The sequence below is a fragment of the Stegastes partitus genome, unplaced genomic scaffold (assembly GCF_000690725.1).
Source record: "Stegastes partitus isolate 25-593 unplaced genomic scaffold, Stegastes_partitus-1.0.2 Scaffold420, whole genome shotgun sequence".
NCBI lineage: Eukaryota > Metazoa > Chordata > Actinopteri > Pomacentridae > Stegastes > Stegastes partitus.
Window position 1 is genome coordinate 71,266 of NW_007578151.1, and position 25,814 is coordinate 97,079.

The following is a 25,814-nucleotide window of genomic DNA, read 5'->3' on the forward strand; positions in this document are numbered from 1 at the left end:
CAAAAAAAATCCACAGGAATATCTTGATGAACATAAAAAAGGAGCCAAAGGATCCACTACCAACATCCCAGTGCCAGAAACCACTTGAAACCCCTAGGTCCTGTGTTCATGACCCGACAGGTCATATTTTGGCTTCAATTTTCAGGACTTGTCATGTTTTTCTTTATGTCTGTCTATCTTTCATCAATCACTGGCAATAGTAGTCTATAAAGTCTATAACGCTGTAACCACCACGCAGTCCCTCACCAGCTCCCCCCCCCACAAGTAATGTGGATTGACAGTTTGAGTAGCTGCTGTGATGACCCAGAGGTTACCCTCTTTGGTGCTTGCCGTGAGTGATGAGGCAGGCAGTCTTTGGGATTTCAGACTCTTTTTAGTTCATGGTTCCATTACTGGCAAATATACAGTGATCTGCCATAACATTAGAACCACCTGCCTTACGTTTTGTAGGTCCACCTTCTGCCATCAAAACATTTGTGACTGATTAGGGCATGGACACTGGACCACAGGAGGTGTCCCATGGTGTCTGGCACAGGGACAGTGGCAGTGAATCTTGGGTCCTGTAGGTTGCCAGGTGAGGCCTCTGTGGATCTGCTTGTTATGTCGAATCTTATGGATCTAGGGAGTTTGGAGGCCACGTCAACACCTTGGAAGAGTGAAGTGGAAGAGTGCATAGTCCTGATGGTGGAGACCACTGCTGTCAGGGAGTGCATCTGTTATGGCAGGGTGTTGTTGGTTAGCAACAACGTTTTGGAGGGTCGCACATGTCAAACTAACATCTATGCGGTAAAGAACTTGGGTGCAGTAACCAAAGTCAAGAAAGTAAGCACCAGGATGCGCTAAAAAGTTACATTCAAAGAGTTCAGTGTTCCCTCTAAACTGTGTCACAGGATGCACTCTAGTGACTGTGGGTAGAAACCTGATACTTCTGTTTTGCCTCCTGCCTGTCCAAAATGTAAGCGCATGCCTGTTGAACGACACGGAGCCTAGCCATCACAAACTTAACTGTCTTGCACTGCAACTTTAAAACTACTGAAAGATGATCGTCTCATTGCCATGGAATGTTGCTCTGGAAAACCTTGACCCTTGTGGATGTGACTGTTACTTGTATAAACATACCACCTCCCTAAACATTGTTGTATACAAAGCATGCTTTCCATGGCAAGCACCCAAGGCCCCCAGTGGTGGCGTCCCTTAACAGGACAATGTTGAGTGCCACTCCGCAAAAACTGGACCAGCTTGATGAGCACAACTAAGAACCAGTGGCATTTACCTGGCCTCCAAACACCCAAGACACCCAAACACTCCAAACGAGCATGCGTAGAATGTGCCAAAACAAACCAGATCCACAGAGGCCCCACTTCGCAACCCACAAGACCCAAAGGATCCACCATCAACATCCCAGTGCCAGATACCACGCAACATCCCAACAGCACCTATGTTCACGTCACAACAAGTCCGAGACATTTTAGCATACAGAGGGGACCGACACAATATTAGATGGGGGTTTTATTGTTGTGGCTGACCGATGTAGCTACTTTTTCCTAATAGGTGCTCTTCATTCATTTTCTTGAGCTCAACTTCAATGCCACATCTCCAACCCCAGTCACTACTGCACAGACTCTGGCTGCTTATGACTTCACCAGTGTAAGATGGCAATATTTGGGTTTCACTTCTGAGGACCTGTCATATCATCTTTCACCTTCGTATACAGTGTACAGTATAGGTACGTCTTTGCCAATGGATACTTAAAGTGGAACCATATACCACATGCCAACATGTTGTCCAACTCATTCCTATTAAAGTTGCTCACCAGAGAAATATGCCAAAATATTGTCCTGGCTCACAGAGGGTGCACACGAGTGTCCCTCTTTCAACAAGGGGGTTGAGAGCATACATGTTGGAGACTTCCTCCAGCCAAAGCAGCTGATTTCTGATGAGTCCCTGCACACATGAATGGCATGAAACAATTAAACATTGTACTGCACCAAATGGATTAAATAGAATTAATCTGAAGATGCAAAACTTCTGATACTCTTGTCATGCTCAGAAAAAATATCGTCATCATGTCTTTGCTGCTCCTTTTTTGACTGCAGTGAACAGGAAAAGAGTTTTTAGGCTGGTGTGCGCCACATGATGCTGCAATACCAAGTGTGACCTCTAGACCAGAACTGCCTCACATTCCAGTGCTGTTTCTTGCTGGTTCCAAACCACACTTAGTCCATGTCATCTAATCATTGGTTAACAGCTTACTGCTGAGTTTTGTAACAATCTAACTCACATAGATGAGGAAATTCTCCTTTTTTTGTTAAAGTTTTAGACTTCGGAGGGCCAATATGCTCTGCAGACACTCAATGAGCATCACCACCTATTCCCCAAGTACTCCATCAATGTTGGAATTGGGGGCGGGGTTTAAATCTCCCAAACCTGTAAATTTCTGACTCTTGACAACCATGCCTACTTTTGGCCAGATGTGTAGAAGTAAGACAGCAGGCAGGATTCACATTTCCCTCCCAAGCTCCCTTGGTCCTTCCTTCATTTTGCATGCATACAAACAAATGCAACACCAAAAAAAGATTTTCTGGAGTCTGAAAGTCCACATTATTGCCTTAATTTGATCTGTTTACTATCTTGCCTCTCCTTTTTGACATGTCAACATATCAATTAGGAAGCAGGTGTAAGCACTTCTGCCTTTGGACATTGGTGACAAGAAGTGCAAATTTGTTTTGTTTTTTTTCTTCAAACATACCCCAGCATCAAACATTTCATCTTGTAGAAAATACTTGTTTCAAGTTGATTGGTCACTTCTAAAGATATACTGACAGCAGGTAAGAGCTGTAGTGTGAGTGTCGTATTTCTACCACTGCAGCCAAGTTCAGTGTGCAGTCAACCTGACCTTCACTGCCTTTTTTTTTTCTTCTTTTTTTTTTGGCAAATGTATTTATGGCATATAAGACAAAAAGCCCCCTTCAAAGTTACAAGCCACTGGCTAAGAGAAGCATTTATGGAGCAAACCTTGACATAAAGGATACATACTGAATATGCCATCAGATGAGTTACACCTGTTCGTTTTATTGCAAACTGCAATACATGGATGGAATCCAGAGAGAAACAACTATCCAATCAGTTCTGTTATATCAGTGGACTTTTTTTCCCTTGCTCCTTTGGGTGGGAGATTTAAAATCTGAGTGGTCCTACTTGGTCAGGGAGGGGTTCCATATTGATTTACATATTTTATTTAGTACACATTTAATTAAATCTGATTAATTACTGCTTGTCAGCACAATGTGAGGTAAAAGCTCCAGTAACATGGTGGGTGTATTGGTGCACCAGTACCAGAGGTGCAGTCTGGTGACAGAATATCAGACATGTCCATAAGTTCCTGATCATCCATGCAGGTTTGGGGATTTTTCTTCTTCTTCTTCTCTACAGCAATGTGTGCCTGTTTTGCCCCTCCCCTGGGAACTGGTTCTTGTGAGCCTCCTCAACCAAAGGGGTTTTTGTAAAAGACCAGCACAAAAAGAGGTGGCGCCATTTTGTAGCAAGTCTAGCACACAAAATGGTTGCATGCAACTTATTAACCCTTTAAACACCAAACCAGGGCTGAGGAGCAGGCACGTCCGCTTGAGTGGCCAGATATAACTCTGATGTTACTTGTGCAGCAGCAGCAGAGAGGTAGTGAAACTGCACATGGGAGCACTGAAACCCCCCTGAGGACTTCACAGTTCGGCGCAGTCACTGTCAGCAGGAGCAGCACCGCCTGTGCCTGTGCAGGAGCAGCTACAGGGACTCAACCGCGGTGCGTCCGTGCTCCCGCCCCGTCCGGCTGTGGCGGGTAGAGCCACAGCGCACGGAGGGGGCGGGCTCTCTTGGAGTCCCTGCACCTTGTTATTGGTTGCAAGCCGACAGTTGTGTAACGTGCGCACAATTTCGGGCACATTGTCCGTAAATGCGCAAATAAAGATAATGGAGGCGGTTCAGACTCTAACTCGGCACTTCGGGACACAACAAGCCGCATAGTGCTAATTAAGAGATCGATGCGTTTTGATTGAACAAGTCCCCACGGTTCACAGTCCAGAAAAGGGGGAAAAAGGGGGTCTCTAGACGGTGAGGACGGAAGACATTAGCAAGGAGGACAATCGCTTTCTCTTTATCCCGGCAAAGAAAGACGAGGTGTGATGTCTTCAAGCGGAGTCTGTTCAGATACTCTTCAGCTACGAGACGGAACATGTAGCCGGTAACGGATATCTGGAGGCGACGAGAGCGACGCGGAGCCCGGATCTGGTGAGTGGTTCTTGCTAAAGACCAGCTGCAGAGAAGCCATTAGCTGTTGGGTATCAATGCTAGCTAGCATCGTGCTAGGAGCTGAAGCAGCTAGCTAGCTAGCCCCCCCATCAGAACATCGGCTAACATCCGTGTAAAATCAACAAACACGTGGCTGGAGTCACAAACCGCATCGCTGCCGTGCTTGTTTATGTTCCTGTGGGTCTAACTGCAGCCTACCGTTTTGTTTTGGTCCGCTGTCCTCAGTGCAGCCTTGCTAAAACCACACTGTCTCACAAAAACACATTGAAGAGCAGAGCAGCACTCAGCTTCCAGGTGCTCTGACAATGCCGAATGATCTGATAATTATTTGATGCGGCTTCACAGTGAAACGCAACTGCTCTGCCACATATTCTGCCTTTACAAAGGATTAAATGTAGTTTTTATCACACATTCAGCTGTATGTTTATTACTGAGGTCACAGTGTTGATGTGGTAGTGCCTGTGTTTCTAGTAATCCTCCCCCCTCCTGTTTGTACGTCCTCAGTAACAAACATAAAGTTAAAGTGATTGCTCTCTGACAGTTTCAATCTAAACTCATCAGTATTATCTTTGTAAAGTTATGGCTGAACTGTTGTGTTTGATTGCATTACTTTTTACAGGTGTATAAAACAGCCATTAAGTCAAGTTGTTTAATATTGACTGTTTTTGTTTGTGAGTTATCTTTCTAGAATTGGAAATCTGGTGCACAGTGAAGATACCCAGTAAAAAAAAACAGAAGCTTTGTTGTTCTAATTTCCTAGAATGTTCATAATAAGCCGTTTAAACTAATGAATGAGAAGTGTCCTGTAGCCAGGGTCAGACATTTGTTCCCCCTTACATGTTAGGTCATGATAAAAAGTCATTTACACTACATCATGTGTTGCAGTCTGTGGCTTTTGCAGCTGTTAGTTTGGTGGTTGTATGGTCTGATTTGGGCTGAAGTTAGGAGAGGTTACTTTAGCTGGTTGTATTTTGGATTTTTGCATCTTGCAGGGAAAAAAATGAGTGTACCCCTATCACATGATGCACTACAGTTTAATAAACACAGTAGAAAGTGGTATGTATGGTGCCTGCTTTCTTATGCACATACAGGTGACTAATTCATGGAAAAACATGAATCCTTGACTCCCACAGTGAGCAGGGTCTGCTCTGTGGGGGGCATTTTGCTGGCATCGTTTGGGGCCACAAGTCCCCTCACAGGGAACAATCTCTGCAAATCCATACAAAGTTGTACTGAGTGATCACCTCCATAGTAACCTGAACAAGTGATCAGTTTCTAATAGAAATGTTGATACAATATAATTAGCAAATCGCAAGGGCTGCTGTTTAAGATTTATGTTTATGAAGTGTGTCTGAAATGGGTTTGTACTGTCATGTCATTGTCCTTGTGTGACAGTCACACTTTTGATGGTACCCCATATGTGTACAGTAAATATTACATGGAAGCTTGGCGTTAAAATAAAAATATTGCAAATCCAGTTGCAGTATCTGTCAGGAAAATTGCAATTAAATATTTTCCCCAGATCATTCAGCCCTACTCCGTTGGGCGCAAGCATCACTGAATGGTTTAAAGGTGAACATTTTGCGAATCATGCTGTTCAACACCTGTGAGAGGTTTTAGAGTGGTGTGCGAGACAGCATTCTCTACTGCTGTTATAAAAACACCAAATTAGAGAATTTTGTTTCGAATAAAGTTTCATCCATCTAAAAGAGTTCTAGAAGCTTGTAGAATCGATGCCAAGGTTCGTTGAAGCTGTTGCGGTGACAGATTTTCCTTTAAAGTGTCACCTGTCTGTAGAACTCACTGACACTTTGATTGTAGGCCAAATCTGTCAAATTGTCACAAGGTTACAAATTAAGTCGTTACCGTCATAGCAAACAAAAATTGTGCCTGTGGGCACGTTTCCTCTTTCTAGAATGTACCCCACTGCCTTAGATGATTTTCCAGTCATGCAGGTTGCATCAGTTCTTTTTACTCTAACACGCTCATCCTACATTGGGTCAGATGAAACCGAGCGTTAATTCCAAGCATTGAAACTTTTGTATGTGATCAGAATGGAGGGAAAGAACCTGCCCCATAAAATGTCCCTTTCCCATGCATCCTTAATGTAACCAGTAAAATGGGACAATTCAGTTCATCTTTGGATTTATGTTTCTGGAGAGTGTAGTTGTCACTTGTCATCAGACATTATGTAAAGCCTCTGCTGTATCATAATATTAGACAGTTGTGTTGTTCAGTAAATCAACAGCAGACTGATCCAGGACCGTGGTGGCTAGAGACCCAATTTTCTGACATCACATAATTAAGGAAGAGCAGTTGGATTCTTTAAAACCTGTGTATAATCTCCAAGTGCTGTTTAGGGTTGTTTGATAATACTTGACTGCATCAAATGTCTACTTGGTCTTGGTGGTGTTGTCACACTTGTGCTTGGTTATGTTGTGGAGTTCCGTATATTTCTAGTGCCAACAGACACGTATATGTTACAATGCAGTGAGAGCTTTTGCAAGAAACGAATGATGCAGCATCACCCAGTATATCAATATTTATGTAGGTTGCATTTTGTCTTTTTTGTTGATTACAGTGCCACAGAAACCGCTATCGCACTTGTGCAATTTTTATGTCTGAGCAGTGGGAGCATTTAGCAGCTAATTCAAACCAGGCACTTACCAGAATACCTTGAACTTGTGTGCAAGAAACATATTATTGATGTCCTTACATGTAATGTTGGATATCTTTGGAAACCTCAACACAGATTTGTGGTCTCACAATTTGATTCAGAATCAACAAGTGATTTAAAAACAATTCCTAATTGAATAAAAACAAACAGTTGCACTATATCTGTGTTTAAATCTCAATCTTCTGTGTGTCAAACTTTTTGTCCTTTGCCCCCCTGACCTGCAGTGAAACAAAGTGGTCTTGAGGGTCAGGGTTCCAGATACACTTCTCTTTACATGGATTGCACTAGTGCACCGAACCTTTTTATTTAGGTGCACCAGAACAGCTTCTTTAAAAAAAAAAAAAAAAAAAGCAAATAAAACATTTTAAACTACCCTTTGTTTTCAGTTTCCACACACGGGTAATTTCTTAACTTATTATATAGATTATTGTAGTGAGGAATAGAGGTGCAGATGAATGTTTTGAACATGTAAGTGGCACTTTTTACTAAGGGTGATCTGGAACTTCAAGTTTGTAAAAGGTAGCTCTTCTTTGGCTGTATTATAATCCGTCATTTTTGAGTCCTTACTGCTTCCATTTGCTGCTGCTGCCTTGTGCTTAAATGCTGCGGGGAGGTTCCCAGCCGTGCTTTGACTGCACTCTTTGCATTAAATGAAAGCATTATATTGGCCATTTAATCATATCTCAGTTGAGAAATTAGTTGGGGTGATGCAGCATGACAGATGTGCATGCAGAGACTCATGTAGTTCAAAGGTTTAAAGTATGACACTGGTTGTTTGTTGAAGCAAAAATTTGAAGATGTTCCTGAAACGCCTTACATGCAGATATTATAGATACCGTAATTTACCAATGTTTACCAAACACCTCACATGCATCAGGAGGTGTCGCAGTGTACTGGTGTTCATGAGCGACTCACTTGCATCAGAAGGTGCTCGCCAGGCAGTTGTGCACAAACTAATTAGTCACTGCAGTACACGCCATGCAGACAGGTACATGGCCAAAAAAATGTTGATTTGTAAGAGTTAAATAAGTCATTCTGATGTCAGCTTTACTACAGTTGAAACAATGTGATCTCATCTGACCAGGCAGGCCACCCAGAGATACATACAGACAGACCTGCTAACTGTGAGGTGCACCGACAAAATGGAAATGTTCAGTCACACTCTGAAACCCTGTAGAAGGTAACTTGCATGTGCAGGGAGCACCATCCGGGTGTTGCTCTTTGCTGTTGAGGTAGAGTCCTTTTTCATCCCATCAACATAATGTTAACTATCATCGTAAATAATGGTTTTTGACTTTTGTGAAGATAAATTAAATTCAAACTTAAGGAGTGTATTTCCATTAAAAATGTGGTTTCTGATGTTTCCTTAAGCATTTCATCCAAGTTGAAAAACCATCAGACTGTAACATAACTGCTGCTTTGCTGAAAACCCAGATTTAGTTCTGCTAGGGCTGTGGGGATGCTGATATCACATCTATTGCTAGCATGTGCACTGATGTGGAGACTGACATGGTTGGTGGGAGGTGTCCATTGCAGGAGTCAGAAGAGGCAGAGAAGGAGGGAGGAGGAGGTGGTGCTGGATGTGAACAATGAATGCATACAGATCTGTGCCTTTTTGGTGCACCAGCAAGCTATCACACTGATGCTATGTGCACAGTACAACAGCGGTGGCACACCTGGAGGAGATACAGCCACTGTTGTTGCCTGTTACACCACCATTTTGTGCCTGCTGCAAGGCAGACATTATGAGATTTTATGATGGCCTTCACACTGGTTCCTCTGTAGAATTAGTAGTAAGTGGGATTAATTTGACGGTACTTCCTTTCTTTCTCTTTGGCTGTTTCATTGATGTTTTCAGAGAATCCACATTTATTTTGGCTCAGTCACACATTTTGCCTGTTCAGTATGGATAAAGTAGTGGAGCTGAATGCAGTGGTAACTTAGTGAGCACACATGTATGGAGATCTTGTGGCAGACACACACGTGCTCTTCTTAGTCTGATGGTGAGCAGATAAAGCAATTTGTCAGAATGGGGATAGTACAGTTTAGTAACATTCTCATTAAATTACTGGTAGTTAAAGTACTAGTTAAGGGTAAATGCCTGTAGTTAAGGAGGTGAAAATGGCACTTTCAGATGATAAAAGGACATTTCATAAACCATCTCTGTTGCCAAATCAGCAAGCACTGGCATGTGTGGTATACAGTCTGCCAATATTTGGAGCTATGGCAGTTGGTTTGATTTGCAGGAACATGTCTGCTACTGTAGAGCCTGCATACTGCTTACCTCTTCTACTATTCTGCTCAAGATGGCAACTGCACACACATAAATCAAATACACCTGAGTCATTAACATTGTTTCAGTTCTTTCACATTATGCTAGAAAATACAAGTGACTACAGATATTCCTGCAAAGCCTCAGGGGTAGAGGTTGATTGCTTTTTGGTTGTTGTTTTTGAAGTAACAAGTTGAACATTGTGAATTCCCTGGATGGTGTCCCAAGATTCCGGGTGTTGCTGGTAACACAAACAATACCGATCAGATCCCACACTGCTGGACCTGCTAAAGTGATATTCCACAGGAAAGAGATTGGTTAAATAGATTGTCTTGAAGGGTAAACAGTGAGCTGCCACAACATTAATACCACCTTCCTAATATTGTGTACATCCCCCTTGTGCTGCAACGACCTGTTGTACTTATAAATACAGAACCTCTGATTGTGTTGGTATCTGGTGCTGAGGTATTGGCAATGGATCTGTTCTGTCCTGTGATTTGTGGGATGGAGCTTCTGTGGATCCGGATTGTTTGGCACATTCCACAGATGCTTGATCAGACTGGGATCTGTGCAGCTTGGAGGACAGATCAAAACTTTGTTGTGTTCTATGAGCCATTCCTGAGCAACTTTTGTCGTATTGCGAGACTTGCCTGGGAGAGGGAAGGCCGCTGGCATTGTGGAGTGCCATTGCCATGGGGTGGCATGCTTGATCTGCAACAGTGTTTAGTGAGGTTACTCATATGAGTTGAAGCTTGCATTGTAGCACGATGATCAGTGTTCTTCCCTTCACCTGTCAGTGGTTTTATTGTTATAGCTGATTGATATGCAAGGATGACCAGGCAATATCTATTGGGTATGTTTATCTTCTTTCTCCAAAAGCCCATCAACATGTTAACATATCGACCCATGAGTATTTAGTAGTCATTGTTACATGAGGACTCTGTGAGTACTTGGGTCAGTACCTACAGATGTACAAGCAGAAGAGCATCATCCGGAGAGTTGCATCGGCACCAGTGACAGCTGCACATCCCATACCGTAGTTTTGCATACAAAGATTGATAGGGACTCAAGTTTGGATATTGGCAAAATATTTTAGTCTGAAAATATGTTTGTGACCAGTTTTTGCCCCATGAGGTTGTTTAGTATCACTGATAGACTAAGCGTGGGCTAAAGTCGTGACTTGCTGAACATCTGCTTATTGATAGCTGCTACAATTTACAGATTTTCCCCTCGCTTGTAGGCTAAGCTAGGTGCTTGTGCACAGAAAAGGTTCAAGTCTCTACCTAGTTACTGCAGGACACAACTCAGGGGGTGTGACCAAAATTTATTGTGAAAGAATTGAAACAAGGTGTTCTAATGTCACATTTACCCAAGATCAAAAGAAGTTGTTTTGTGTGCAATGGCTGTTTTCTATGTGCAGAGCAGTTTTAACATCAATATTGCAGATGATTGTGATTATTTAACTATGGGAAGCCAAAATTGTGATTGTGATTAAATTTCCTTTATTTTGCTGTCCAGGTGCTGCAGTAAGCGATTAGATTGACGGACTCAGTTGGCATCTCCCTGTCTGCACTCCTATTGTCTGCTGTGTCTGAGTCTGCACCACTCTTTCTCCACCAGCTTCCTCCTGTTTCTTTTCATTTTATTTTTGAAAAAAGTCAACTATAGAGCTTTATCTTTGGAACATGTACAGATTGTTTCATGCATCAGGTTGGGTTAGGGCCGGTAGGAAGTTGCAGACATTTTGGTTGCAGTCTGGAGCACTGCCACCCTTGCAGGCACATTTTTGCAGTGACAACCATAAACTGCTTGAAACTGCCTTTAAAGGCAATGAAAACACGAAAAGTGCTCAAAATTCTGCAAACCACGTCCGTCAACATGCTGACTTTTCAACCTATGAGTACTCAGTGATCAATACTATGTTATTACATGCTTACTCAGTAGTTATTGGTCGGACCACACCCGTCTTTGAATTCTGCCTTCATTTGGATCTCAGCTACACACGGCTTTGTGACATGCAGCAAAGGACCCAGACTAGAAATATGTCAAGGTCGCTCCAGGAGGAAATGGGTCTCATACATGGTGCACCTGAGCTACCAGGGTGCCCAGGGCTACTTTGTTAACTGCATTATTAAAATGTTGCTTCTCAGGCTGGATGGCGCTTAAATTGTCAAGATCTGTAAACCAAGCATGGATAGGCATGTTGGATAACAGCCTTCACCAATTGGCAAACATATGTCGTGTCTGAAGCAATAGCACAGAGAGGCACAGATGACTATTCTAATGTAACGGTAGAATTCACTTAAAGCTAGTAATAATACTAAAGCCTTTCTCTCCCTTTTACAGACAACCAGGATTGATGGTGGTATGCAAGATTTAGATGACAGCAGACATTGTTGCATGAGGAGCTGAAGTTTTTCATTAAGTGTGTGTGTCGTTATCATTACCTTTGTCAGTGCTGGCCATACACTAACATGAGGCTATGACTCAGTGTAATCAAGTGGATATTATTAAATGTTGTGTATTATTTCCTGTTTGAGTATATTTGGAAGAATTCCACTTGATCTGGCAAACTCACAATGCTGAAGTGCAACCCAACGTTGGCAGAGGGAAACAGGCACAGCTTCCTCAGGCTGTGAACGAAACCTAAACTTCTGTTCCCCAAACAGAGGACGGAGGCTTATCCAAGTCAGTGTGTTGGTGGCAGCAGCACGCAAAGCAAAATAACCCAGACACTGCCGTCTATGATGATCTTGCTATTTGTTTATATTTTGCCAGTGTCCTCTGCTTTGGCACCTCTGCTGTGCTGCCAGACTGGAAGCACTCAAATGAATGAAGTGGATGCAGCGGTGGTTTTTCCTACAGCTAAAGTTGGTTTGATTAAAGCTGAAAGTCTCCTACATTTTGCCCTCCATTTAGACTAGAAAACACCCCAAAGTTTTCCCACTGTGGGATTAATAAAGACTCATCTCAAAATGGGGCTTTACCAAAATGGGCTCCAGATTGTGTAAAATTAAAAAGGCTGGCTTGTTATTTTTGTGTGGAGATGGAAAAAAAGCTTTGTAGAAATGATGCCATACAGATTGAGGCAGTAGCACAGAATTTCATTATTGTCTTGAACTGGACTACTTCATATTCATTGGTACCTCTTAGAAGGGATTGTAGTGCTGCCCCAAAGCTATAACTTCAGACTTTCTCAAGCCGAAAAATGTATTCTGTTTCCAAAAAACAATGCTTTCAAAATGGTGAGAAACACTGCTGAAATGGAAATGGAAATCTAGGGCCAGGTGATGCAGTTGAAAAAGTTGTTGCAATAAAATGTTTACAGTTGATATTGATAATAATTGCTCACTAATCAATCAATAATAATTTCTGATTACCTATTTGTAATAAAGAGCAGTACAGAAATAGTTTGTTTAAATTTAACTACTTCAGCATGTTTATCAAGGAATACATTTTTGTTTACATAATGTGGAGGAAACTAAGAAATGAAGTTACACGCATATATTAAAATAAATAAGAATAAAGGAATTATCTCATCTTGAATGCATTAAATAAAGAAAAGAAGTAAAACCCAGGGGCATATGACGGGTGACCAGGGCAAAGCCAATACATTGCGATGAGGGTAGGGTTCTGAGTGGGAGGCCTGGACCGGGTATCACTGGATGAGGAACCCGCCTTCATGTGCACTCTGATCTCATATCTGTCAGTCCTTAGAGCAGGCCACTGGGAGTGCATTGCTTAGCTAGAGGTGGGGAACATTGGGTTGTGGATGCTGGTAGACCATGAAGATCATCTCCCACGCTCCATGCTGACCATAGCCTCCAGAAGGTGAGGTCTGTGGGTGTTGACAGTGAGGCCCAGGCAGCCTTGGTAAGCCTGCTTCACAGCTCCAGGAAGAACAACAGTGGGGGAAGGGGCTAAATATCAAGGGATATGATAGGCTGTTATGAGCCAGAGAGTGAGAACGCTTGGGGCTTGTTCGTGCAACCGAGCTTTGTGTTATGTGCTTCCATGGCGGTTTGCATTGAATGTGTTTAGGTGAAACTGTTTAACAGTCGAACGAAAAATGTTGTTATTGCGGTTGAGGAAGTTTCTACCACAGGTACATACCAGTATGATTTACTCGCCCAGGGCTATGATATACCACGTCTTCTTCACTGGTTTTCTGTGTCCTACATACATGCCTAGGAGAAGGACTCTCACCCATTTTGGTGCTTTAATGTGGACAGAGGGAAACAATCTGAAGGCAATTGAAGACCTCTCAAACTGGGCCCTCTGCCATCTCTTCCTACTTCATCCTCGCAAAGCATTTGGGTTTGACAGGTCTTTTTGGTAGTCCTTCCTGCCCCCTGAACAAAAATCACCCTCCTGTGAAGGTCGTTTGACTGCTCTGCTACTCTCTTTGTAGTAGTCTGAAAGACATACAGCACTAGATTTGATGAAACAACTACAAAGGCCCCAGGCAAAAGAGTTTGCAGTGTCATGTGATCTTGTTCAGAAGGGGACAGGAAAATGGTGGGTGAGCTTGACAATTGAATTTGTGCAGCACCAGCAGTAATGTGGCATTGCACTAGACTGTCTTTGTACAGTGGGAACTAAGCCAGAAGGCCAGTTGATTTACTTTTCATCCGTCACTTATGATCATGAGGTTTGGGCAGTTAAAGACAGAATCGGGTTGTGCATACTAGCAGCCGTCCTCCCGAGGATGTCACCTGGGTGCCTTCCTTTGGAGGTTTTCCTGGCATGTCCACCTGGAACGAGATCCTGGAGTTAACCTAGAATTAAAGGAGGGATTACTTATCTTGTGTGCAATCTCTCGGGAGTAAGTAGAAAGCATTGCTAAGGAGAAGGATGTCTGGCCTTGCTAATCCTGCTGGCACTACAACCCCACCACAGATTAGAAGAGAAAATAGATAGGTGGACTTTGTAGAGTCAGTCTTTGGCCCAAAGTGTTCCATTACCAAGTCTGACTAATGCATAAATATGTTGATAAAACGACATTCTGGTTCAGAGAAGGCAAACCATTCCTCACCATTACGCTTACGATGGTTTTTCTGTTCTTACCCGTGTGAATGCTGATGTCTTCCAGCTGTGTAACTTGGGAGACCCCAAGTAGTGCTCTTTCCAAGCGGTGGAGCGGTGCGCCTCACATTTAGCAAGTCTGTCCCTGCTTGTATGTATGTTGAGTTATTTCTTTTTCCATCCACTGTTTGTGTTGCATCACAGATCAGCAATAAGATGTGAGATATCACTAGCTGCCATGATGATCTACACGATCTACTTTCTATGGCTTGTGGCTGGTCTTTGTCGCTGAGACACTGCAATTTGGTGTTTCAGTGTCATTCTGTGTACAAGCTGGGTAATGCATTGATTTGTGACCCTTATTCATGCTGATTTAGAGTAGGGCTGGACCCGAATAGCAAATTATTCAGTCGCTGTGCTGGAATCCCCCCCCCCGGCTACAGTACTGCGTCCCGCCCACTTCCAGCCCGTCGAAGCCTGCGCGTAAAGATGTTGCATTCTTTAACATTCTTGGAGTGATGTTTACTTTTATTTGCTAATTTGCACTGCTTGGTTGTTTCCAGCTGTCATGTTAGGTCAGTTTTGGTTTGGAGATTTGTCAGCAGATTGAGTCATTTAGGAGAAGTGGGTCAGTAGCCCCCATGTACTGCATTGTTGACTAACCAGTGACAAACCCAACACTAGTCACTGCTGCTTGCTCCACACGCATGGTCCATGCACATTTTTAACCCTTGTGTACTATTCGCCTGTGAATAAGGAGCTGGACTGGACAGATTCTTAAGTCAGTCCCTCTAGTTTGGTTTCAGTGCATGAGGTCCATGTGTTGTAAATTTCATCATTTCCTCTAGTTTATAAGAGTCCATGCAGACCATTTAGTGGATCTCCATGTGCAGTCCAACCACACTGCAATATGTGTACAACCGCACTACAAGGTTATTATTGCACGTGCTTGACAGTGGTGTGCATGCGTGGGATATGTAGATACCTACTGCACATGTAAATGGGGAATGGAGCTCCTCAAGCGAAGTTCTGCAGACCAGAAGATCATTATCAAGGCTTTAGCCCACCATCTGACTAGCAGTCCATCATACCTTTGCTTAGTCGCTACCCTAGTCTTAGGTCATGTGCTCTCAGGGTTTCCTCAAGCACACCTCTGTATTTGGTGGCAGTCCATCCTTCCCTCAGTTCTGACCAGTGTCCCTGTGACTGCTGCTGAGAACCACCCTCATAGCATGATGCTGCCACCACCACCATGTTTCACCATACTGATGGTATTAGCCATGTGATGAGCAGTGCCTGGTGTTTGTGAGATGAAGTGGTAGGAGGTTTCCCCAAAGACTTCCAATTTTTGTCTCATCAGACCAGATAATTCTTTTTTTCTTATGCTATTGGATTCACTTTAAATGCCATTCAACAAAGTCCAAGTTCACTCAAATAGGTTATCATCTGCCATAAAGGCCTCATTGAAGGACTGTCGATGAGATTGTTTTCTTTAGACAAGTTCTCTCATCTCTGCTGAGGGCCTCTGAAGTTTTGTTCGTTACTGTCGGGTTCTTGGTCACCTCCCTGACCAAGAGCTTACTTGCTCTGTTCTTTGCTTGCTCTTAGTCCTGGTGTTTCCAAACTGGTTCTATTCAAAAGACCATTATGCTCTATAGTTCTACCACACAGGTCTGCAGAGCGTTCATTTGACCTAATGACTTGGTTTTTCATCTTGGCATGCAGCGTGAATTGTACTATATGATATACAGGAATGTGTGGTTTTCTATGCAATGTCCTCTCGCTGTTTGTCACAGGTCGACTCCAGTCAAGTTGGAGACATACCCCAAGGATGTTAGTTTTTGATTTTCAATTAATCTGTAAAAAAAAAAAAAGCAGTAAGGGTTAAGTGTAGGTTGATTGGCAAAAGTGTCTATTTTATTAATTACAAATAAATTTACCCCAGAGCAAAATTTCAATTTCAGAAGACTTTTTGGTTGCATTTGTAGATGTGAGTTTTCTGTGCGTTGTAAAATGTTAAGAGTAATAAAAATTAATTCATCTAATTTTTACACACAGGTTTCCCATCAGATGTAGCCCACATCGTCCTGGATAGCCCTTTTGTGTCCAATACAAGGTGAGGATTTCCTTTCCTATTTTTGTGCATACTTTTTTGTCTGATAATTATTGTAGTTTATCTCTAGTTATTCTGTGCCTCTGTGTGTTTTCAGAATTGGGTACAAAACGCCAGAGTGACCAGTTCTTGCAGAGAATGGCTCATGGGTGGGATTCATACTACCATGACCTCCCACCTCTGTCATCGGATCCAGGGACTTTGAGAAGGACATCAGAGTCAGATGGAGCCATTTCCCAGCACATGGAAAACTTCATTGGACCCAATGATTTCTCTGGCATAGCTGCTTCGCATGAAGCCCCTGTGACAAACTCAAACTTCACTACGAATTATAGCTCAAATCCAAGTATTGCGAATTCCAGCTCGGACTGTGTTTATCAAAGGTACTGCAGTGAAACGCAGTGGCAACCGGATGGAGAACAAATGGACAAAGATTACTTGCAAAGTTGTGGAAATGGTGACATCACAGATTTTGCCATTGATGGATTAACGGCATCAGAATCTTTTCCTTCGTCTTTTGCAGCAGATTTACAAGGGATTAAACAGGACTGTGGAATGCTTGGTACAGCATTTCTGGAGAACTACTCAGATGTCAGCAGCTGTTCAGACGCAGATGCTGGTGAAACAAGGCCTTCTTGTAAATTCATGGCAAGTCATTTATTTCCAAAACCTAAAACTGATGTTCCTTCAAAACACAGTTCATCAGAATGGTTTTTTAATCAGACTGGAAGCATGACCTTTCCAACTGAGAGTCTGTGTCCTAATTTGTCTGAGACTAATGTAATTTCACCATCAAATGTGAAGACAGGAGAACATGTAGTGGAGTGTGTTCAAGAAAAGATGGAAAGTCCAGAAAATACAACTGCATCTTGTGCAGTACAAGATCAGTCCTCTCCTACCTCTTGCACTGAGACAACCTCAGAAAATGAGACTGTACATGATAGAAAAGATTATGATGGTTGTCAAGATCAGAAACAAAAAGAGAATGTGGAAAGAGATCTTACAGAAGCTAAATATCCAGACATCTCGATAAGTAGCTATGAAAAATTGCACGGAGGTAAGGACCCAGAAGGACCCAATGAGGGGGAGCACATCCCTTCAGATGCTCCAGATGTCACTACATTTAACAATGAGAACGATAATTCAACTGAAAAGGTCGTTGAACGGAAAGAGCAGGAATCGTTCAGCATTGAACATGACCCCTCAATTCCCAATTCCATAAACTGTCAAGATGAACCTATGGAAACTGACTGTCAGGATGAAGAAATTAAGACAAATGCCTCTCAGTCTCCTGATCCACCAGCTGACGTTGCACCCAGTTCTAAAGCTACCACTAAAGAATTGGAGGAATGCACAAGTTCCTTGAGAAGCAATAGTCCTGATGCAGAATCTGGCTTGCAGTTACTTGAACATCAGTCTTCTGAAAGTGTAGCTCAGAAAAATGTTTGTAAAAACCTTGCTGAGATGAATGCCAGTGTTGTAAGCCTTTCAGAGTCCTGCTTGCAGCCAAAAAGCCTCAGCACAGACACAAATGTCTGTCTAGATAAAGAATTGACCAGTGCAGCTGGGCAGACAAGTACTGGTTCTTTTTCGGATTGTAGTGACCCAAGTACTGATTCTATAGAAACTAAGGACAAGAAGAAGCAAGATGAGACCAGTAGTATAGAGTCCAAGTTGCTGTCCGACAGCTCGAGTACAGATGCAGATCCCCATCTAAATGAAGGACTGACAAATGCAGCACAGGAGACAAGTACAACTGTAACTCCATATACACATGGTAGTGGTCCCAGTGTCACATGTGACAGTCTTTCTATAGATACTAGTGACAAGAATACACATGATGCTGCTAGTATAGCTCCCTGTCTAGAAAAGGAAGAGAGGACCAATACAACCTGTTTTACAAAATCACAATGCAGTAGCCAAGCTGTGACCAGTGATAGTAACCAGCTAGGAGTTTCTAGTAGTTTTGAATCCTGCTTACAGCCTCGTGTCTCAACGACGGATATCAGTTCTTGTTCAGAAAAGGAATGGACAAGTCCAGTGGCCCAAGAACCACTAATTCTTCATGGAGATGTTGCTGAAAATGCAAGAGAGTCCTTTGAAGAGTTGGACTCTGCAGACGAACACTCAGTGTCTGGCATGCTGTATGGTGAACCTCTGTCAAGAGAAGACTCTTCATGTGATGCTGATGAAACTGCGCTAATCTCCAGTCCATTTAAAGAAATGGATTCAGAAGGACACGCACCTCAACTCAAACCCTCTGTGGAAATGAGAAAACAGCTGCAACCTGTTGTAACACTGAAAAACTTGGAGTCAACTAACGGAACGGACCAATCGTATCATTGCGCAGTTTGCCAACACACAACCCACAGTATGGATCATCTGATTGAACACCACCATTGCTGCCATTCAGAGCACAATTTTGAGTTTTGCAAGACTTGCAATGTCTATTTGGTGAAGAATGAACAAGCTGAACAACACTGGTGTACTGTGATCAAGAAAAGACCCCGGCCGTCTTTTGATTCTACTCTAAAGAACAAAAACAATCGCCATGGCCGCCACAGGTGCGTGAAGTGCAAGCTAATATTTTCCAAAATACTTCATTATATCAAACATATGCGGACTCACACTGGCAAAACGCCATTTAAGTGTGATGCATGCGGTCTGTATTTTGCCCAGCGTAGTACCCTGCACAGACACAAGAACGTACCCGGTCGATGCAAGCCGTCCAAACTTCCTGAGAGAAATTCTGATGCTGATGTCATCGACACGGAAAAACCATCACCAAGGGATGAAGTGCAACGCGATCCAGATGCAAATATGCCAAAATGCTATGTCAAGCTTGTTGACATCTCCAGGACACATATATGTAGTTTTTGTGGTAAATGCTTTACGTCTAGTAGGAAAGCTAAAAAGCACTACTGCAACATACGTTATGGAAAGAGTGAGACACTTTCAGCAAATGAGACAGAAGTCGGTGGTGCAAAAGATCAAGAAGTACAGAAAGATGTAAGAGGAAAACATAAATGTCCCCTTTGTCCACGGATTTTCAAATACTCCTACAACCGGTCACGACATTTGCGCTTCTGTGTCAAAGCAAAAATATACGGCGGCAAGGAAAAAGTTGGCGGAAAATATCGGTGTCCCTTGTGCCATGCAACCTTCACGTTATCATCCAACCGATATAGACACATTAAAGTATCCTGCCTTCGCGAATACATTAATCGACTTGCCAAAGAGAGGATGCAGTCAAAGCACATGACTGAAAAACAAAAAACTAAGGACCACGAGCAGAGAACACAGTCAAAGGAGCATGTGCAGAAAACGCAGTCAAAGGACCACGTGCAGACAACACAGTCAAAGGAAAATGAACAGAAAAAAGCAGCACAGCCATTTTTGAAAACTCTTACAGGTATGCCACGTTACAAATGCAATCTCTGTCCTGCTGTTTTTTGTCACGCTTCTGGAAAGTACAGGCACATGAAGAAACACGAGCTGTTTAAACTTACTGGGAAAATGTTCAAGTACAGGAACTCAATTTTCTCTATCATGTCAAAGCAAGAAACTTCAAGCAGCGAAAAGACAGAGGAGAGCAAGGATGACCAGGAGGCAGCTGAAGAAAAAGACACCCCTGCCCTGAGCTGTCGTTTCTGTGGGACATGTTTCAACACGGCAAAGACACTGAAGAAACATGAGCGTGGGCACCGTGGTGAAAGACCATATCGCTGTCTGGAATGTAAAAAGGGATTTAAGAAGCAAGCCCATCTAATTGGTCATAAAAATGTTCACCAGAGGAGGATACAGTGCACTGTCTGCAGAAAGATTCTCCCTAACATTGGAGAATTGATCCAGCACAGAAGCACACATCTGAAAAGGGGAATGCTGAAATGCCCAGACTGTCCTATGCAGTTCCCACATCCTGCACATCTCCTGAGACATGTAAAGACTCACAAAAACAGGGAAAGAAGGGAAGCTCTTCGGCTTGAAAAGAAAGAATCTTTAAAGCCACAGCAGCCCTTGGAATCTGGGAAAGAAGAGGAAAAACCAGAGCAGCAGCAGTGTTCCTTGTGTAAAGAAGTATTTAATGATGCCCAAATACTAAGAAAACACTGCCTTACACATATATCTGGGTCCTCTTCAAACCTGTGTCCATTCTGCAAACGTAATTTCGGCAATCGGCGCTCTTTACTGCGCCACATGGTCAGGCATACCGGAGACAAACCTTATTCCTGCACCAACTGTGGAAAGCAGTTTTACCGAGACATGTTCCTTAAACTTCACGAGGAGAAGTGTTTGCCTCCTCAGTCTGCGCAACTTGTTACAGTGGAGTCCAACAATAAGACAAAGAATCCCTACCAGTGTTCCTACTGTCCACGGACGTTTTGCAAAAAAGACCGTGTGAAAAATCATCACCGCGCCCACTTGGCCAACACGTTGCATTACTGCTCAAAATGCGGACAGTACTTTGGAGTGAATAGAATAGCGAGACATCAGAACGTCTGTGACGACACGAACAAGCCCGACGCCAGCTTACCACCTGCTAACAAAAATGTCAGTAACAGCACTGCTTTACAGACGAGTAAGAAGGTCCCTAAAATGCATTTGAAGTCCAATACAACCAACTTGTTTAAGTTTAAATGCCCTCAATGTCCACAGAAGTTCAGGTATCCATCATTACTCTCGAGGCATCTTGTTTCACATACGGGTTTACAACCCTATGCATGTGTGCACTGCGGTGACAGATTTCCAAGTCAAACAACGTGTTTGCAGCATGAAGCTTTCTGTGACAAAGAGGGGCAACCAAATCCATCAAGTGATGATGAAACAAAACAGCCAGGCATGCCCACTCGTAGCATGGCAGCGCAAAAGGCCCAAGCAGATGATCAAGAGTTCAAGTGCAAATTCTGCACCAAGTCTTTTATTAAATTACGATCCCTGAGAGCTCACATTTTGACACACAATGAAGTGAAGCCGTATCGCTGTAAAGCCTGTGACAGCTGCTTTTCAAGGTACGATCACCTGAAAGTGCATCAGGCTCGCTGTAGAGGCAAAAAAACACGACTGGAGATCCGTATTCCCAAAATCAGTTTAGATGACGTTGGCAAGGGCTGGCAGAATAGGTTTGGCATTGAGCCTGCCCAAAACCAGGAGACATTTGACTGTAAAGTCTGTTCGAGAAGCTTCTCAGCCAAGTCTAAACTTTCCAGGCATATCTCCATGTTCCATGCTCCAAAGTTATTCAAGTGCATGCGCTGTGGCTCCTCGTTCTCTCATGAAAGATCTCTGAAAAAGCACAAGAAGAAATACAAGTGCAAAAGGTCCTCCGATGAAACAAATGCTCCCCCGCCGCCAGCACCTGATCCACCAGCAGAACCTGTCCCAAAACCACTTGATGTGATGAAAAACAGAATTACACAGAGGATACAGCCTTTTTTTCACAAAAAGTTCAAATTCTCATGCAGCTATTGCCCCCGATCTTTTGCTAACAACTGGCAATTAAATGTGCACCTCCGCCTGCACACAGGAGAGAAGCCATATTCCTGTGATTATTGTGGTATGCGATTTATAAGGAAGGATTATGTGAAGCGTCATTATCCAAAATGCACCAAGAAACACAGGCAAAGCACAGTTCTCTGTGACAGATGTGGAGGGTTTTTCCCTGAGGGCAAGCTTGAAAACCACAAAAAAGGTTGCACCTCAACACCAAGTTCATCGGTCTCAACAGACAGCAAAAAGTCGACCTCTGATAGCCCACCCAAAGGCTTTTCTTGTGCATATTGCAGTTCCCGTTTTTTGCTGTTTTCACAGCTTCAAGAGCATTTTTTGACTGCACACAAGGTGGAAACGATGGCTCCCCCACTGTCTACCGCCCCCCTACAACAGCTCCTGTCTACTATTCCAAATATCAAAGAAGAGCCCCTGGATAAGAGTTGTGATGAAGTGCGCAGTGGTGCTGCTAATGTAATCTGCAATCTAGGTGCAGCTCTACGTAGTGATCCCCCCAAGACATTTTTCTGCCAAGACTGCAATATGTCTTTTATAAATAAAGCTGGACTAGCTGGTCATCTGCGCACACATGCAGTGGGCCGCCCCTATAACTGTAAATTGTGCAATAGGGGTTTCTGGAATAAAACTCTTCTCCGAAATCACTACAGGAAATGCAGAAATGGTGGTGTTACAACCCAACAGTCGGAAGGCCCCGTGAAAGCAGAGATTGATTTTGCGCTGAATGAGTCTGTTATTGTTTTCAAGGAAGGCTCCAAAACAACCGGCACTGGGGTTTTACAGACCAACTTCTCCTGCAAAGATGAGGCAATGGATGAATCCCCTGACAATTCTGAAGAAAATGCGGTGCAAAACAGCGCAAGCAGCGAGAAGAAAACTGTGCAGTATCAGTGCTCAGAATGCGATCAGAGCTTCACAGATGGCTTACTGCTCATTAGTCACCTCGAAGACCACGGAAGAGAGGAACAAGCAAAAAAGCGCAACACATGCAGCAAGTGTGGTCGAGTGTTCACTAATCAAGCAAATCTTGAAAAACACATGAGGGTTCACACCTTTGGTCCAGCCTTCCCTTGCCCGGCTTGCTCTGCCAAGTTTGACACCATATCTGAACTGGAAAGCCACAAAGCATGTCACGACATGAGTAGGCCTTACGTTTGCAGACTGTGTAATCTGCGGTTTTTGACAAGACCAACTTTATGCGACCATTACAGGCAAGAACATGAAGATGATGTATATAACTGTAAATTCTGCAACAAGTCCTATGCGATCAAAAAGTCGTTGTCAAGACACTATAAAAGATGGCATCAAAAAGAGCAGAGGGATGCTGCGCAGGAGAAGAGCAGCAGCGAACAACAGTCCAACAGTCAAGCCGGCACAGCTGGTGAAAGCGATGAAGATGAAAACAACGGCAGTGAGGACAGCGACTCGGACTCTGCACCCTACTTCCCGTGCCACGTGTGCGGCAAAACGTTCTCAACATCAGAAAATCTGGAGGATCACCAGCTGTGTCACCTGGGCGAAAAACCACACGAATGTGCAGAATGCGGCAAATGCTTTGTCCAGGCGTCCCAGCTGCAGCAGCATCAGCGAATGCACAATTCTGAATTCCAGTGTCCGATGTGCGGCAGGGGCTTTGTCTCTCTCTTCGCACTGCGTAAACATAAGCATTCTCACGGCAAGAATCGCCCATACCGGTGCTCCAAGTGTCACCTCAGCTTCACGGGGCCCACACAGCTGTCAGAGCACATGTCCACCCACCGCGAGGAGAACTTCCCGTGTGATATATGCAACCGTGTGTTTCAGTCCAAGAGTAGCCGAGCTGAGCATCGGAAAAGCCACCACAGCTCACGGCCTCCATCTTCGTTGTCAAGGGGAAAACCTGAAAAGTTGGCTTCTGAAAGCTCATATGTATTCACTACAGAGCTGAAATATCGCTGTGGCGTTTGTAATGTGCGTTTCAGAGACCCGGAGGAGCTCTCAGAGCATGGCTGCATGGAAGCCAAAGAGCGACCATACGCTTGCAACGACTGCAATCAACATTTTCTTCATGCGTCTCACCTGAAAAAGCACAGGAACACCCACCAACCATCATGGTCGAATAGTGAATATCCATGTAATCAGTGCAACAGCAGTTTCTCCTCCTCTCAGCGCTTCCTCAGCCATCTTAGGAGCCATGTTGGTCCTGCAGCAGGTGATGGAGGATCCTCACTCAGATTCATATGTCCAGTTTGCCACCAGTGTTTTGCTACAGCCACTGAACTGATTGTTCATTTTCCCACGCATCCTGATGGTGCGTTTGAGCATGAAAAATTAGCGTCTCCGTCTGGAAGTGAGCCGAAAGAAAGGCATCATGTGGTATCATCTTCTGAATATGAATGCAATCAGTGTGGACAGAGGTTTTTGGGGGCCGAAGCTTACCGTCAGCACCACTGTTCCCGTCGGCAGCAGGCAGTAATAGAGACCAAATACTTAAACCCGTCAGCGAATACATCCCGTTCGTCTTATTATCCTGCAACAGGAGAGGAGGAGGAGGTTGATGTTACGGGAGAGGACTCGTTCTATTGCCCTGTTTGCTCAATGCAGTTCTCCTCCAAAAGTAGCCTCCTGGAGCATCAGAACACAGAGCATTACAATGCGAAGCCATTCACATGTGGGACTTGTGGGAAAACGTTTGCCAAGAAGCGGTACCTTTACAAGCATGAGCGTAGGCACAGTCAAAAAGCCGCAAATGCTGCTCAGCTGGCAGAGAATAAGATTAAATGTCCCCAGTGCATCCGTAGATTCAGCACAGAACTAGAACTGTCTTTGCATATGAGACTGCACGCTGAGAAACAAGTGGGAGAGTACCGCTGTGACATGTGCTACAAGTCATTCAGCCAGTGGTCTTTTCTTAAACAGCACCAAGAAAGTCATGTCGGTGAGGTTGTGTATGAATGCACAGAATGTGACAAAGCCTTTGCTTTTCCTCACCTACTGGAGGAACATCAACAGACTCATGCTGGGTCTTCACAGTAATGGTTCTTACATACCTTATCTTCCCTTTGGATAGCTGTACCTAAAGTATCTTGAAACCCCTTTCATGCCTTACATCTGACTGTGTACCTCCACTTGTAATTAAAATTTAAATCAACTTTGTATTTTTTTGCCCTTGTTCCATAGTTAGAAAGCGCTTTGCTTGCATCACTATGATAGAGCACCTTTTGAGTTTTTATTGACTGTATATAATTTTAGTTCTAATAATGGGATTTGTATACAAGAAATTAGCCATGTAGTTTCATGACAGTGTTTGTAAATCTGTGACTAAAGCAGTTTAATGCTCTGTTTGAATACAGATGAAGCATGGCGGGATGTTTGACATATATTTTGAGATAGGTTTAGTCAGTTTTGTTGACGGTATGTAAAGTACACTGGTCATTTTATTCATTGCTATTTTCTATGATATGACTTATGTACTATATATAATTTTGTAATTTTCATTTTATGATCTTCCTGTGTTTGCCAGCGGTTACATTTTTTTTTTTTTTTTTGGATAAAGAAAAGTATCTTGTACAGACGATGTTACTTTTCTTAATAAATGTGAGTTGATGCATTCAAATGAGGAGTAAAGTCAACTAGAAAATCTATATGTGGGTCTTGTTTTTGTTTCTTTTCACTTTAGGGGGAACCAACAGTATGGAAACTATGGACTTGTTTGCTAGTTTAAAAAGAGAATTGTCTTTAGTTCACTTACCCTTTGACCCCTAAAACTTGCTGGTGGATTTAAAAGGAACATTGTTTTTAAACAGTTGTGATATTTCTCAAAATCACTTCAATGTATACCTCTCCTTCAGGAAATTCTTGAAAAGTGTTGTACATGTTGATTTTAGGGTTTGTTTTGTTTTGGGTTTTTTTTTAATTTTTGTAAAATAAATGATCAC

The 25,814-nt window shown here is 43.2% G+C and overlaps 1 protein-coding gene across 1 annotated transcript; it reads left to right on the forward strand.

Moving 5' to 3' along the window:
• Positions 1-491: 491 nt before the first annotated feature.
• znf1035 (zinc finger protein 1035) lies at positions 492-25,520 on the forward strand. The gene is made up of 3 exons (XM_008285878.1): positions 492-562; positions 2,188-2,202; positions 19,968-25,520. The coding sequence occupies exons 1-3, from the start codon at positions 492-494 to the stop codon at positions 24,910-24,912; spliced, it is 5,031 nt and encodes a 1,676-aa protein (XP_008284100.1). The 3' UTR covers positions 24,913-25,520.
• The last annotated feature ends 294 nt before the right edge of the window (positions 25,521-25,814 follow it).

Bases quoted from the DNA above. Each gene is read 5' to 3' on its own strand.
- znf1035 (XM_008285878.1), top strand. From the start codon at position 492: ATGGACACTGGACCACAGGAGGTGTCCCATGGTGTCTGGCACAGGGAC.